The 17,850-nt window shown below is 33.1% G+C and overlaps 1 protein-coding gene across 3 annotated transcripts in view; it reads right to left on the reverse strand.

Annotated features, from left to right (window-relative positions):
- Positions 1 to 2,877: 2,877 nt before the first annotated feature.
- Positions 2,878 to 17,850, reverse strand: part of ZC2HC1A (zinc finger C2HC-type containing 1A) — a 59,226-nt gene continuing 44,253 nt past the window's right edge. For 2 of the 3 annotated variants that reach the window (XM_036830479.1, XM_036830480.1), the window contains 2 exons: positions 12,196 to 12,303; positions 2,878 to 5,465 (listed from right to left, as the gene is read on the reverse strand). In XM_036830479.1, coding sequence (XP_036686374.1) covers positions 5,300 to 5,465; positions 12,196 to 12,303 — 274 coding nt within the window. In that variant the 3' untranslated portion in view covers positions 2,878 to 5,299. Of the gene's footprint in view, positions 5,466 to 12,195; positions 12,304 to 15,918; positions 16,036 to 17,850 lie in introns of all 3 variants that reach the window. The other variant, XM_036830481.1, reaches the window with a different exon arrangement.

Raw genomic sequence — 17,850 nt, forward strand, 5'->3', positions numbered from 1 at the left:
TTGTATTCCTTGGACTCTTCAAATCACAGGTGATAAACAGTTAAGGGAGGGAGGGCTATACGAGAATATAATACGACTAAAATTCAAGAAAAATTATCATATTAATATTATACATAGAGTTGACACAAACCACTTTCAGCAACAGAGGTATCAGAAACAAACTAGCTTAACTATATTACAAGGCTATCATCTATATTTGTGAATGTCGGAAAACAAATGAAGATGAGGTAGTGATTTTAAATAAACGATTATCACATACAAGTGATTCTGAAAAACATAACCCTCTTCATTTTTTAAAGATTAAAAAAGTATTATATATTCATTTAAAAATTGACAATACAAAAAATATAAAGAATATGTAACATCACAAATACTTAGTAGAAACAAGGAAAATATGATGAGGAATATATTTCAAGCCTTTTTATTTGTGCAATCTTTTATATAGCTGGAATCATATTTTACACACATTCCCTATTTTAGGCTATTTGTCCTAATAATAAAACATAACCTCATCATGCCATTAAAAATTATTTGAAAGTGATTTATTAACTTACTAAATTAATTTTTATCACTACAAATAGTACTATTAAATGTATTCTGCATAAATATTTTTCTTTAGATTACTCCTTCAAGAAGAAATACATCTTAGAAATAAAATTACTGGGTTATGAGGTATGTGTATTTTAAAGGCTTTTAAAGTAAATTTAGTCAACTTCTTCAAAAAGTATCAATTTATATCTCCGCCATCAGTAGGTAAGGACATTTATCTTAATGCCCCAGACGGTTTTCAGTTTTATTATAATTTAAGATCACTGATTTGATGAGTGAAAATCAGCATTTCATTGTCAAGTATAATCTACTCACCACTACTGGCAGCCTCCTATCCCCGGCCTTATTGTTGCAGATTCAAAATAGGCATAGAAACGGAGCAAAGAGAGGAAAAAAAAAAAAGGACAGTGAAAGTGAAAGTGAAGAGTTACGTGAGATAAGATTGAACAGCTGGAATGGTCAGTAACTTTTACTCAACACTGATTTTCCTCAGTCCTCAGGACAGTCCACGTACTTCACATTTTACAGCTCTGACAAACCCCACCACACACATATCCTTCTCCACTGCCACTTGCCTTTTCCCCACTAAAAGGTGGTGCAGCTCTCACTTATATTCTACCAAGTTTTCTCCTAAGCATTGGGACAAAGAAGGAAAAAAAAAGAAAATAGGAAATGGTGAACTGTATGACTTGTGATAAGAAGCTTCAACACTTAATAAAGCATTTTATTGGTACTTTTACAAGGAAAAGTTCCATTAAGATGAATCCTTTCACAACATTGTAAATCAACTATACTTCAATTTTAAAAAATCCTTCTTTTTGTCCTAAGTTGTAATTGTCTGTTTATATAACAGCTTTTCCAAATACTTCAGGACACGGACTAAATCACATTTTACTTATATCTCTTGATTCTTAGCATTTCATAGATTTAAGAACATGTAAAGCATTTTTTTAACCGTTTGGAAAGTTTCAGCTTTGTGCATCTTACATTAGTTGGTCTAACCACTTATTTAGCTCCTATCTAAATCGATGTCACTTGCGTATGTTAGATATAATGTTAAGGCTAGCTGACTGAAGGAAAAAAAAATCCCCATCTTAAAGGAGATTGTAACTGTTATACAATTAAGATGAAATGTTAAAGTAATAGTACAAGAATTACTTGGTAATGTGCATAAGTAATATGTTTGAGATGCATAATTTTGCTAACAAAATTATGTGAGGTGTTAATATGAAATATTTCTATCAAAAACTGCCAGGCTGGTGCCCAAAATGAGCTACACTAGGTTTCCTAAAAACAAACAAACAAACAAAAAGCATATAGGATATTAAAATCACGACAAAATAAACAGCAAAAAACATCTTATAAATCTCTGTAATTTCACATTATCAAAAAAAAATCATACTTATTGCTGAGAGGCCTTCAAGTAGTAACCGGAGGCTGGCAATATAAATTATCCAAAAGCACCCTCTAGTGGCAAAAAAGCAATTCACATATAAAAGCAAAATTGTATAGAAATAATGAATTATCATGACAATAATATTTAACTAAAAATTTTCTAAATGAAAATAAAAATGAGTGTGGCTACCATAAACTTTGTTTCAATGATTCTCCACTGCTCTACACAATAACATAGTCAGCTGGAAAAATCAACCTATCATAGTACTAAAGATACACTTACCATTAAAAACACGAAAATATACTTAGCATATAAAAATACATATATCTGCAATGCTAATAAAGACATAAGAGTTCTGCTGACTTTCTGTAGCTATGTACCTATTCTATTATTTTTTCATTCCCTGAGCTTCTACTCATGGTAGAAAGTGTCCACCTCTAGCCTAAGGAAAATTGAGTGCAAATTAAACATGTCTAATCTGATCATATTTTCACTAGAGACAGCTCCTGTTTAAAATTTTAAATATGATGATCTAAATCACTAAGTATTCATCACAAATACTTTCTGCCATTGAACTGTATATTACCTAATTAGAAATATACATAATGTTTCCTATCAACCTTGATTTCCCTAATGTTTTCAACTGCTAAATTTTATTGGCTATGAAGAGAATGTTTCTATGCCTTAAAAATCTTGTGAAGAAACATGTTTATAATGCTTTGAAGTTATAAAACACTTCAATTCAATAAAATGGTAATAATTCCTTTAAAAGCTGACAGCACAAAAAAACTGCCAATGAAAACTCTTTTCTCATTAAAAAGTCTATATTCTGACTTCGAACATTTTCTTTATGTTTCAGTACATTCTTATCTTTCTACCTGTTTCTGGATAAAAGATAAGACATCAATGAATACCAATTGGCATTTTTTTGCTTCATGTCTTTATTGAATAGATTCAAAAATGAAGACATTATTTGTAATTAAAAAACAGTGAACAAGAGACAACAGCAGCCATAATAATCTTACTTTTCTAAGCTAATAACTTTCAGAATATTACATAAGCAATTTTTACATTTTTAATTTATGCTTACAATCATCTTTTTATCCTACCACACTGGAAAATGCTTGTGAAAATAAATAAAAATAAAATAAATGATGCATAGATCAAGGAAAATTTCTTAAAAACTGAACTATTGCACAACAAATCAACATGAGAATAATATATGCAAGTAATATAAAAATGCATTTAAATACACTGCATCATGTTTCATTTCATAAATATATTTCACCTACTTACTGTTTATAATAATCTCTGGGTTCTGGAATTAGATGATTTCTTACCAACCCATTTCCATGTAGTACATTATAACATTTACTTGCCACAGTAAAATTCAGTGAGAAACAAACATGTGCCACTTTAAGCTCATTCACCTATCCCTTCCTTGGGCAGACAAAAAATGTGATGTTTAAAAATATATTTGAAAGAAGACAGTGCTCAATTCTAGATCAAGACAAGAGTTTGAAGTTCTTCTTCATATGATTTATAATAATTAGAAGAACAAACTATTGAAATGGAATCCTAATATGTACATTATTCTAAATTTATTACAGCTTATTCTAGTTGATGGAATAAGCTGCAATAAATTTTTTTGACTTTTGACCCTTCCTTTTGACCAGTATGATTGAATAAAGGCAACCAGAAAAAAAATTAATAGAAAGAAACTATAAGGTAAATAATTCCCATTACTACTAAGTTATCCCCTGCCCAAATGAAAAAAACAAAAAAAAAAAACCCCAAAACAAAAAACTAATGAATAAAATTATAAAGTATATGTATAAATAAATTTCAGAGAAAGTTATAAGCCACAAATTTCTACACTGATCCTTACAACTGAACAGAATCATAAATAAGAAGTTAGAAATTGCCTATAAAAGATCTGCTTGTACCTTTATAATAAGATCAAGGCTCTGTTAGGTTTGATTCGACAAACTACTACTGAATTACTGAATATGGCTGCACAAGCAATCAAAGATGTCTACTACTAAATACTATGTTACACTGAAAGTGACAATGATTAAAAGCGGTATTTTAGTCAAAGTTAAAGAGGAAGTATAATTACATTTTTGTGAATGTTTAATTACATAATAAATCAGCTATCCATTAAAGCAATGCATTTTCAGTGGCTTTTTATTGTGATGTGAATGGTGATTCAGTGCTAAACACTAGAAAGGAAATACGAGTAGGAAAAATTAGATGTTCTCTTAACCTACCCATAACTACATATAACTACACTTCAAGTGACTAAAATTCAAATCTGTTTAAACCTGCATGCCCTGCACTAATGATTAATTATTGAAGTTACTGTCTATTAGGTGAGATGGTTTTGTTTTAAAATCCATTAATACGATTTCTTCTAAATCAAGTACATAGATATAAATGCAAGATTTTGCAAGGAATTTTTTGCATCTTCTATTAAATAATTAATATGCAAACTTTGCAAAAATGAAGTAGCAAATTAAAACTACTGTTCAGACATGAGTTTATGGAAAAGAAAGAAAAAAAGTGAAATTTGAAGACAATTAGCAGTAGAAAGAATATATGTTCAACTAATACACACTGAGTTAAAAAATCATTCAGCTATACCTAGAATAAGATTCTGTATTTTCAGCCTTGTGTCTCTGAAAACAAAAATTGCATAATTACATTTTAAAGAACTGAGTAAAGATCTCTAAATTATATAATCAATAATACACCGAGTAAAGGGCAACAGAGACCATAGGGGTTTTTTTCCCCTCTCTTTTTAAAAAATATTTATAAAATTAATTATTAAAGAGCTCTACAGGAAAATGACCTCACCTAACTAACTGTAACTAAAAATATTCTCTTCAGTTCCAAAATTCCAACCATCCCATCCTAAATGATACTATCTGAAAATAGGCACCAATAATAAAAATGTTTATTCTGAATTTTTGCTCAAAGTAATGATCATCCTAAAGCTTAAAGGGCTAAGCACTAGCGTTTGAGAGTTTGTGGAGGTATGCTTAATGTGCTTTAACAACAACAGAAAAGTAATACCTAAGTTAATGATTCCACTTGAAATTATTTTCTGACTGATAAGTGAATATCTCCTTGTGTGGCACAGTTTAGGTTGTCAGGTATTTATTATATACAGTATATGTACACACACATCTATACACACACACATTACACAGCCAAAGGATTATGCTCCAAAAACTGTTGAAAAAAGTATTATGAATGATTTTAGCACAAAATCACTAGAGGAAGTGCTCTAGATGTCCAAGCAGCAACAGTCATAAAATTCTGGACTTAGCTCTTTTTCTTTTTGGATTCTGTTCACAGAACCATTCTTCGAACGCCACATTCACAGCAGAACTTTGCCCATTCTACAGGGTATTTAGTCCCACACTCATGGCAGAATTTTGGTAAGTGTACCACTGAATTTCCTTCAATGCCTTTAATGTTTCCGCCATTAAGTGAAGAGACATAGTCTCCATCTGGCCTGGAGAGGTACAGAAAGAAAGTAGAAACACAAAGTTCATGTCAGTAGTTTTCAATCTGTAAGCTTTGGGAAACAGAACATAATATTAAGTGTAACTAAAAGCTTGCTTAAACTCATTGTTAATATTCTTCTAGTTCAGATTAAACAAAATCCATGGGGTCTTTTTCTAACCACTACATCATGATCCATTGTTCTATCTGTCTACCCTTGAATCAGTATCACACTAATTACTATAGCTTCATAAATCATTCATGCATTATTCTTTAACTTGTCCTGGCTAATGTTAGGCTTTTGTTCTTTCATATGAAAAGAACATGTCAGGATTCATAAACTTTGTTTGAAAATTGCACAGAATTTATACACTGATTTAGGAGAGAAGAGATAGCTTTATAATATTGAATTTTCTATTTTATAAAGAAGGTATATTTCTACTTAGGTTTTAACATCTTTGAAGTTTTGTAATTTTCTCCATCAAAATTAAACTTCTTGGGCCTCCCTGGTGGCGCAGTGGTTGAGAATCTGCCTGCCAATGCAGGAGACACGGGTTCGTGCCCTGGTCTGGGAGGATCCCACATGCCGCAGAGCAACTGGGCCCGTGAGCCGCAATTACGGAGCCTGCGCGTCTGGAGCCTGTGCTCCACAACAAGAGAGGCCGCGATAGTGAGAGGCCTGCGCACTGCGATGAAGAGTGGCCCCCGCTTGCCACAACTAGAGAAAGCCCTCGCACAGAAACGAAGACCCAACACAGCCATAAATAAATAAAAATAAAAATTATTTAAAAAAAAAAAAAAAAAAAAATTAAACTTCTTGCTTGGTTTTTAAATTGATTCCTAAATACCTTGAGTGTGTGTGTGTGTGTGTGTGTGTGTGTGTGTGTGTGTATTTCTAAAGACTGCATTTTCTGTTTGTTGCTGATAAACAGACTGCAATAACTTTCAATATAATGATAACAAAACCAGCAAATTTATAAAAGACTTCATTATTATTTATTCATTGTCTTTTTTTGGGTATTCTATATATAACCATAATATATATGTAAATGTAACAGTTTTGTGTCCTTATTTCCATGTCTTGTAATTTTAATTTTTTTTTTACTACACTAGCTAGATTAAAATAGAAATTATAGCCGACATTCTTGTGTTATTTCTTTTATAGAAAATGCTTCTTACATGCCACCACTAAATATGAAGAGTGATGTAGGGTTCTAGTAAATCTAGCGTTCTTGTCAATTTAATGACATTCCCTTCTATTCCCAATTTTCTAAAAGCTTTTTTTTAAAAAATCAAAAATAGGTGGTAAATCATATATTATTATTTGATGAATATTTTTTAATCCTTTCATCTGTTGATGTGAAAAATTATATTAATAGACTTTCTAATGTTAAATCAATCATTTTCTGTGATGAATCTACAGTGTCATGAATTTCACATCTGTGGCTTGGGTTTGATAAATTTCTTGGAGATTTTTATATGTATTTTCAAGTTTATAAGTAAGCTTGATCATAATTTTGCATTCTCTCATTAGTCTGGATATCAAGATTTCACTAACCTTTGAAAAGAAGTTGAAGAATGTTGTTTTTCACCTCACTCCCCTGGAAAAGTTTGGTAGAACTTACTATATAAAACTATCATGAGCCCATTTTGTGTGTGTGTGTGTGTGTGTGTGTGTGTGTACCGTATGTGTGTACGTGCACTCGTGTAGTGAGGAAGCAAGCATAGTTTAATTACTGATCCAATTTCTTTAATGATTATAGTTTCTAGTTCATTTGAAATCAGTTTTCAAAAGTTATATTTTTCTAGGAAATTGTGCATTTTATCTGTTTCAAGTTACTGGCAAAAAAGTTGTTCTTATAATTTTAAATCTCTGCTGCATCTGTGGTTGCATTCCTCTTTTCATTCTGCATATTATTTGTACCGTCTCTCCTTTTTTGTTGATCCATCTTGAGAAGTTTGATTTATCATTTTAAATCAACCAACTTTCTCGTTTTATGGGTCTTCATCATGTATTATTCATTCACTTATTCATTTAAAAATATTTACTGGGAGCCTAGTTTATGTAAAGTACTCCTCTTGATCCTAGAGTTAAGAGCAGTAACAAAACAGATAAAAATCCCTGTGCCTAGGGAGCTTAGTTTTATGGAGAAGACAAGAAACAACATAAATAACATATATAGCATGTCAGCTAGAAAGCAATAAAGCAAAGAGGACATGGTACAGGGTGGCAGAGATTGGTCAGAGCCATTAGGATTGCAGTAGACGGGATGAAGAATGAAAGAGTTTGGAGCATGTTGTGACAACAAAGTAAATTAGAACAAAGGGCCTGACAAAATTCAACCTGATGACAGCAGGTTGATGAGAATTTGAATTAATTAAAGGTGAAGTACCACACAGAATCCTGAAGCTCCCTCTCTACCTCCTGCCAGCAAAGATACAGAAGCCAAGATTCGGATCTACTGGTCTAATCAGGATCTCTAGCAGTTGCTGAGCACCATCTGGGAGGAAGCTCCTATTTGACCACCAGTTTTTTTTCCTTAATGCTCTCCATTATAATCTTTTTATTTCATTAATTTCTGTTTTATCTTTATTATTTCATGTACTCACTATTAGTTTAGATTTACTTAATTAGTGATTTCTTCACCAGTCCGCCTTGCAAAATTCCTCCTCTTCTGGACACTTTACTCTTTCCCAAGGTACTGGCTTTGAATGTTCTTTTAGTCACGGTCTATAGCTGGTAAATTTTCTCAATATTTTTTGTCTGAAAATAGCTTTATTTCATTTTCATTCTTGGACTGACAGTATAGCTCAGTGGTTCACAAAGTGATGTCCTTAATCTGGCAGCATCAGCATCACGTGAGAATTTACCATAAATGCAAACCTGTGCCCCACTCCAGACCCACTGAATCTGAAATCCTCAGGTGGGGACAACGAGCTGTGTTGAGATTCGTGCTCCAGGGGATTCTGATGCACATTAAAGCTCGAGAACCACTGGTTCAGCTGGTGAACAATCAAAGGTCCACAGTTATTTTCCCTCAGCACCCTGAATGTGTCCATCGATTCCACTGTCTTTTGGCTCCAAGTGTTGCAAGTGAGCTCTGTACTAGCTGGGTGATCCTCACGTTGTCTAAGTAACGTCTTTTCTCTGTGGCTGCTTTTAAGACCTTCTCATGGTCTGTCTTCCCAAGTTTCATTACAATGCATCTACATGTTGTTTTAATTTTATTTGTCCTGCTTGGGATTGTTGTTCTTTGATTATGAAAACTCATGTTTTTCATTAATTCTGGATTATTTTCAGGTATAAACTATTCAAATGTTGCCTCTCACTCACTCCAGTTTCTTCTTTTGACCTCTGACTCAACAAATCTTAGACCTTATTTTACCACCTATGATTTTTAATCTCTCTCACGCCTTCCTTCTCTCTTAGGACTACACTCTAGATAATGTCTTTGAATCTTTCCTCTAGTTCACTCCTCTCTTCTTCAGCTGAGTCTAATCTACAATTTAAACACCATCTTTTGAGGGTTTTTTCCCTTATATTGAGTTGTTTGGTTCTTTTGTAAAGATGCTCTAATCTTTTTTTGATAGTATATTATCACTGTCAATGACTTCAATTCCCTGCCTTATTTCCTTATATACTTCAAACTGACTTATTTTATAAGTCATAATTATGATGATTTCAGTATCATAAGTCATGGGCACATGTGTTCGTTTTTTTGCTCTCATTCATGACTGATTCCTTGTTTCCTTGTACAGTTTGAAATTTCCATGTGTGTTCTGTAATTCAGAATTGCAAGCTCATGTTTGTTTACCTGTGAGAATCAGGAGGCCCGGGTTAACAGCATTTCACACCAGAGATGATTCTTTTTGCTTTTGCTTTTACAAGCTCCGAGGAAGCTCTTAAACCAAGAGTATCTAAGTTATTTTTTCAGTTAAGAATTTCTTAGAATATGCAGATGTTGTGCTTTCAAACCTTAAACTCATGGGAAGATGCGCCTATAGTTATGAATTATCGGTGGGAATTCTCACATCCCTCTGAGCCATGGCTGAGAGAGACAAGTTTCCTTGGAGTCTCTTATTCCTGGGTGGTAAAAAAAAATTTTTTTTTCCTAGTCCATCCTTTCACTGAGAGATAACCCTTTGAATACTGTGAGAGAAGGGTTAACACACTTTCTCCTTTTCTGTGGACATATTTGACCTTGGGATAACTTCCTAGCTCTGTTTAATGAAAACCCAACATAGGTGAAATGCCAGCTGTGTTTCTAGGCAACGGTGCTTATAAGCAGTCCACTGAAACTGGATATCTCCCTCAGGATAACCTGGAAGCTATGCCTATGCAACTGTTATATGAGATACTGGTTCCCTTTGGGGACAAAGGATTTCTCATTAAACTGTCCCTACACCCACCTATGAGAACTTATTCTCTCACACCTAAGCTGTCAGCTAGACAGCCAAGGAAGACGAGCTCCAGGACCGCTGCAAGGGCTCCCATGAAAGACAAACACCTGACACTGCCCCGTTATTATCCTATATTTCTGTAAACAATTCCAGTGACAAATGTAATATACTGTCATATAAGTATCTCCGGCTGAGTCTAAGAAGACTCCTTACTGAACCTTTCAGGAGTCTTGGCTTAGAGCAAGAGGCATGGCAGGAAGGGTAAGGAAAAGTTGTTTTTAACACTCCATTTGTACAAGTCCAAGAAGTCAACTCTTCTCTCCCACAATGACCTTAAAACCCAAGTCTCTACATAGTGAAGATCACTGAAAACCTCAAATGTAGCTGCAGTGTCACAGTTAATTTATAATTTGACCTCTAGCTTCCTTTATATTTTTGTTCTGTAGAAGTTTCCCTTACTTTTCTGAGAGCTAAGCTATACATTCAGAAAGATACTTTTTCTTTTTTATCCAGCATTTCTAGGTGTTTTGGGTGGGAGGGGTTGTCCTGGAAATGTAGTCTATCACACTGCCAGAAAAGTAAATCTCTGAGAATTCTCTATCTGTTATGGTTATAATTATTTCTGTCTGGGACGGTAGAGTATAAGTCAAGTGAGTAAGGCTCAGGCCTTCCTATCACATATAAAGCTTTAAAAAGTAAAAAAAAGAATAAGCCAAACATTTTTTAATGTGATTTTTGCTCCTGCCTGTTGACAGTTCTTTTGTCCACCTCTTTGGAAAGATAAAATGATCCTTTTATTCAAGCATATGTATTTATATTAAGTTTTCCATTTTATAAGAACGTTAATCTTATACTCAGCATTGATTCAAAACACATGGTTCCACACATATACAACAACATAGTACAACCACACTCCAGGACTCTAAGAAACATAAGTTCACTTCTTTGATATTTAACATGTATTAAAACCTCAGGTGAGACAAACAATATTTATTAAAGAATCTAGCTGAAAAGACAGCAACTCATCAATTCCTCTACGGTCCTCATCTTATGCATAGGCATCACTCTTAGAACTTTCCAAATGGCAGATGCCCAGATCCCACTCTCCAAATTAAAGAAATCAAAATCTCAGGGAGGGACCCTGATGTGTTCATTTTCAGAAAGCTCCACAGATGCTTCTTTTTAATGGGCAACCAGGATGGAGAGCTAGCATCTTAGATACTTGAAAATCTATCCCCGGATTAAATCTGAATAATGACTATGTAAATTTTACATACTTACAACAAAAGCAGACAATATATACAGTTACACATAACACACCCATATCACAACTGGTTTTGGTGAATCACAGGATGTCATGTTACAGGCCTGCATTGAGGGCATCTTAAAAAAAACACCCTATGGAATCCACTGCCATATTTAGTATGGATTCAGTAGGGATGTTAATTAAGAAGTTAACAATTAAGTTATCCAGTGTCTCCTTACGAGAAATCAAAGGAGAACTTCTGAGGTCTCAGAACTAGTTGTACTTTCACAGAGAAAGTGATTTATTTTTCTGTTTTAGACATCATGAATCATGTAACTACTCCTATCCTCTCCTGTACTTTGGCTCCTAAAACAAAGTTCAAACTCCACTTTGTGGCCCAGGGCTAGTCCATCTACAGGGTCTCATGACACACATTTTGTGGACTAACCCCATTCCTTTTTCCACTGTATCTTTTAATTCTCGTCTTTCCTTTTCCTATTCTTCCTTCCTTTAAAAAAAAATGCTGTATCTCACTATACATCATGGCCTTCTGTACCTTTCCTTAAAACTTTCTGGAATAAATTGGGATACATATAAAAAATAAATATTTGTAACTGAAATGATTTCACTATATGCTTAAAAACAATGAATGTCGGAGCTGTACAAATACTGTGACAGATTAGAAAGGGAAGTACATAGATAATCACAATCTCAGCAGGGGAATTTAAATGTATTAAAATGCTGCTGAAAATTATAATAGCAGTGGTGTAAAGGGTCTATTATTCAATTTCTAGAGGTAAAAATAAGCATGTTGCAGTTAAAATTAAGACATAAAAAACAAATGCATCCAGTGTAACTGAACAAACATCCTTGAGTATTTACCATAAAAATTATAACTATAAGGTATAAGAAAACATTATTTATGCCCAAACTATTTCTTTAGTGTATAACATAAAAGCCAAATTAAATCATATAGCAAAGGAAAAATTAGATTTTCTATAAATAGCCTGATAGAAATTTTTGTATATGGTCCTTGGAAAACAGCATATACTCATTTCTATTTTAGTTATTAGACTATCAGAGCTAAACATACCTGGCCACATAGCTCTCAGTATATGTTTTTCTTTTGCTTGCAAGCATACTTGAGGCAGGATTCCTAGCCAAACTAGGTGGTGTGGAATTTCGAGGTTTGATGTTAGCTCTAGAAGAGAGAAACAGGTGGCATAATGAAAAACCTACTGAATAGTAAGCATTTCTTTCTCGAATTGCTTATTTACATGATTAGAAAAATAATTAGGTACATATATACAATGGAATATTACTCAGCCATAAAAAGGAATGAAATTGGGTCTTCTGTAGGATGTGGATGGACCTAGAGTCTGTCATACAGAGTGAAGTAAGCCAGAAAGAAAACAAATACCATACATTAACGCATATATGTGGAATCCAGAAAAATGGTACAGATGAACTTATATGTAGGGCAGGAATGCAGACGTAGAGAATGGACATGTGGACACAGGGGGCAGGGGAGGGTGGGACGAATTGGGAGATTAGGTTTGACATAAATATACTACCATGTGTAAAATAGATAGCTAGTGGGAACCTGCTGTATAGCACAGGGAGTTCAGCTCGGTGCTCTGTGATGACCTAGATGAGGGTGTTGGAGGGGGTGGTAGGAGGGAGGTCCAAGAGGGAGGGGATATAGGTATACATATAGCTGATTCACTTCATTGTACAGCAGAAACTAACACAACATTGTAAAGCAATTATACTCCAATAAAAAATAATAATAATTAGAAGCTGTAGAGAGGTAAATTCAAAAGATTAAAATCCAAATGATTATTTCAAACCTGAAATCCTTAATACTAAGGATAAGCCAAAGCATTCTGCATTTACTAACATTATCTTGATGGTACATAAAATCATTTGACATATGTATATGTTCTTTAGATGAAATTTATAAGTTAATCATTCTAAAAGGTTTCAAATTTTTTAAAGTTGAAATCTATAGCTCCCTCAAAATAGAGATGTGTTTTGTTAAGTGTCTATGAATAACTGTTAAATAATAATGTTAAAAGCATATGAGATGTGGTTAAAAAAATCAGCTAACCATTTTAAAAGGATAATATTCTATTTACAAAAGTCTGCTGTTGGAAAGAGCAACAAAATAAGTGGGTTAATATAAAGATTTAATTTCACCAACTATACAGCCTGGGCTACCTGTTACCAGTAAAGAAGAAGTTTTGGTTGGATCATAACTGAATTCCCTTTCTGAAACTTTCAGAATCAAAGAAAGCTTGTAAACTATATGAGGTAATAATGGTAAAAGTATAGGCTTTGGAATTCAGATGAATCTGGATTCAAACTCCAACTGCTTCTGAACAACTCTGTGGTAGTGGCAACCTCTCCAAGTTCCCTCATTTATAAAATATGACCATCATCGCTTATCTTACAGAAAGTTAGATATATAAATTGTAATTTTTATAAACATTTAGCATAGTTGATGGTGATGATGGTAATACTACTATTACTACTATGGCTATTGCTACTACAAATTAACATTTATATAACAGTGCTTACTACGTTTGGTATAGCTACATTTCTAATTGCCTTCATATAAAACTTATTTAATCTTCATAATAATCCTATGAAGTAGGAAGGATTAATAATTCCATCTTACAAAGGAGGCAACTGAGGCAAAGAGTAATTTACCCAAGGTGACATACACAGTCAGTATGTTGCAGAACCAGGGGTAAGATGTTCAATAAAGTGTTAGTTCCCTCCCACTCTTTAGCAATTTAGTCAAATCTTTTCATTTCAGAGATAAGCAATGTTGTGTTATATGATCAAGTAGGATACTTTAAAAAATGCCTTTATATTGGAAGTTCTCAAACTGGCTGAAATTCTTCCTTTTCTACTTATACAGCAAAGTTGGAGAGAGTCTCCCAAAATTTTAAAGGGCTATCTCCAAAATACATGCAGGAAATAACAACATCTACTATTTTTCAAATGCCCATTACATGCCAAATATGACACCAGGTACTATACATACTCTGCTTCTTTAATCTTCACAAAAATCTCAGAAGATATTATTCCCATTTTAAAGTTGAAGAAACTCATATTCAGAGAGATTAAGTAAAGTGCAAAGCTATTACATGGCCAGAGTGTTTGAACTTGAATTTAGGTGGGTCTTATTACAAATCTTATATTCAATATGCAAGTCCATCCATGAGGTGTATTCTACTCTACTTTTATACAGCCCCTCTAGGGATGTTGTAGAACTATCACATGCCTTTTTAGGAACTCAACCTCTGAAAATTCATTGCCAAAGGATGGCAATTCCTCCAAGTAATAAGAGTTATAAGAGAATCAGGAAGGACACATTTCTTTTTTTGGAGGCTCTAGAATAAAGTCTTGTTAGAAATCCTATCACCTTCATATAATATGTACATGAGATATATAGATAATGCAAACAAACCCATGCATATACACACACAACTTCATTATCAAGAGTTATTCAAATAATTAGAAAATTTTAAAAATTAGAGGAAAATATAAGGTTATCAACTACAGGAAAATATAAGGTTATCAACTACAGCTGCCATTATTCAATGCCAATTGTGTACTTTTAGTTAACATCTATGAAGTAGAATCAGAATGTTGAGAACCATTCTTAAGAGACTGGAGAACTAGAACCATTCTGAGCAGTACTTAAAACATGTTACCCCAGTCTCACATGGTCAACACATTTTTCTTCCTGGCTAGAGTCTGAAAAGTGCTACCCATATTATGTATCTATAGTCTGCCTGCTGTAGTTCAAGCAATAATAAAGAAGGTTTAATTTTGGAACTGCACTTAATCTACCTCACTGCTAATCACTGTTTCTTTGAGATCTGCTTCAGAGGGTACAGAGAGCTGGAGTACAAAGAAAAAGGCTCAGGGCGAAAATTCTTCCTTCTAGGATTTATCACTAACTACTTAAAAATAAAACATGACGGCTGCTAATGTATCAAAGACTTTTCCCATCTTTGCTTTATTGTATATCTAGGTAAATTTATTATAATCTAGTGTTAAGAGAATGTTGTAGTGGGCCTTAGTTTAAAATTCAACTAAGTAAACTCTATTTAACAACATATTTTTCAATGTTAATAAGTAGTTTAACTTATGAGACCCTAAGTTCATCATTTTAAGATGAGAGGGCTAGACTTGGTTTGGGGGCCCAAACTAGTAAACCTTGAAGGCCTGTGCAGGAGAGCTCCAAGACTGCCACTGCCACTCTTGCCTCACTCCTCAGTCTGCTAGGCCAGTACACAGAGGGGAGTGTGCTTGGCAGTGTCATAACCTTTTCCCTGTTTTACGTGGAATTTGTAACCATCTAACAAAAAGACTGAGGATCCCTGGATTGAATGCTTTCTAAGATTTCTTTTTTTTCCAGCTTTTTTATCATCTGCTTAACTAAAAGATAATCTAACAATGTTATATATGATGTAATATTCCCCATATTCTTCTTTAAAAAATGTTACTCCTAAAAAAGAGCTTCATAAAAATAACAATTATTGAAGGTGACTCCTATTTCAACCCCCTAAAAATTAAAATTTAATGGAATAAAATGAAAGCTCTAAAAACAGATTTAGGACAATAGAAATGTTCATCAAAAATCAAAGTGTGATAAATCCTAGAAGAGGATTGGCTTAAAAATGATTAAAATAAACAAAATTTTAAGTATAGGAATGTACAAATTTACAGCATTCCATTACATAAACCCTTTAAGGAAATATCTGAAAATGATGAATCAAACTGAGTTACAAATACTTACTTGTAAATGGGTAATAACTCATGTCTTTTGATGGCACTGTCTGATTTTGTATCACTGTCATGAAACCTTTGCACATGTCTTCCAGTTCGAAGTGGAGGGCCTAACTTGTCCATCTTACTATTAAAATATATAAAGGTGTACCCATAAGGAGAATGCTACTGCTTGTTTCTTTATATTAAAAAAAAAAATTTTTAAGACATTATTCTGGTTCATCAGAAATCCAACCCCCAAGCTCTTAATTATCTGCCAGGGTAAGGACTAATGTCAAAAAAGAATCCTCAGACAGTTCATACAATGTCCATTATTAGATATGAATATTCTGACTATGCAGGCCACCCTGCCAGTTTTGATAAACATCCTAACAAATCCCATACTTATACACAGCAGGGCAATGGAATCAATAAAAAAAAACTTAAGAAGGATTTGTTTCAAATAAAATTCGTGAAGCCAGAGATGAACTGAAAGTTGTTAGTCTGGTAAATAAAGACAGATTTGACGTTTGTTCTTGTGGAGCTCACAAATAATCTAATTTTCCCCTTCCTTGAATCATAGACCCTTTCTCTGTCTTCTTCTTTATTATTTTATTTTATGATTTCCCCTACCTTTAAAAATTCCAAATATAAAATAATGAATCAAATAATGTATTTTTATCTTTATTCCTATCTGACTTTCTAACAAAGAATGACTATTTCTAAAATTTATCCAGAGAAATGTAAAACATGATCCTATGAAAATGTAGATGGCAATTCTAAAAATCACATGTAAAAATGTTAAGTGGCCATGCCATCTGAAGCTTACTAATTTTTTTTTTAACCAGAAGTATAAAGGATTTCCAGCTAGTGAATAACAGAAAAACTACAGGTTTGCAAAGAACTCATTGTTTTACATCAACCAAATTATATTATCACCAACCAATATCCATTCATAGTAGGGAGCAGGGAAAATTAAATTAGGAAACTAGAACTATCTTAAATGACTACTGAATGACACATCACTGCTTGATAACTTAAATAGTACAGTTTATTTTAAAGGGATTTTTTTTTTTTTTTTTTTTTACTCATTTAAACCCTGAGCACCTATTATGTATCAGGCACTGTGCTAAATTCTGGGGATATTGTGGCAAATAAGACACACCTGATGCTTTGTTCTTACTAAGGAGTTTAGTGTCTAAAAAGAATTTGTTCATTCCTCTAGATAATAAGGGTCTCTAAGGAAGGACACATTTTGTCTACTTTCTGTTCCTTCAGTATCCTATACATAGCAGGCATTTTGTTGTAAAAGGTGATATTAATATTTTGCTGGTGGTGATACTTAAATTAGGTGTTTACATCATATTCCTAAAAACATTTTAAAGAATTTTTTAGATGCCTCCATTAAATATATGTATATATATCAAAATTTCTAAAATTTCCAAGACATTAGTCTCAGAACATTAATTCTGAGACTCAAGTCTCAGAATATTAATTTTATGGGCTTTATTTGTGAGAGATTACTGGAAAATTCACGTATTTAGAATTTTAATTAAGAAATCAGATTTTTCTTTAAATTACTTGATAACAATCAAAACATTATTGTTCCAAACAGTGTTTATCTCACAAAAGGCATCTGTGGATTTGGAAAAAGAAATAAAAGATCTTTCTTCCTCAGAAAAAAGTTATTGCAATTAAAATTTAAAAATTTAGAAACATTTAAAAAATGGATACCTCTAACATGATAAGAACTATTAAAATCTTATGTATGATAAAACAAAGGAGATGAGTACAATCTAATAAAAATCTAAAGGTAATTATCTAGTGGGAGTATTACATATTTTCCATATGTGAAAAAACTGCTAGTATTTTCAGATTTTAAAAACATAATTAAAAGGCAGTTCCAATGATGATTTTACCGTACCACATACCTGTGTTATGAAATTCAACTCAACTGATATAT

This window comes from Balaenoptera musculus, chromosome 17 (genome assembly GCF_009873245.2).
Source record: "Balaenoptera musculus isolate JJ_BM4_2016_0621 chromosome 17, mBalMus1.pri.v3, whole genome shotgun sequence".
Lineage (NCBI taxonomy): Eukaryota > Metazoa > Chordata > Mammalia > Artiodactyla > Balaenopteridae > Balaenoptera > Balaenoptera musculus.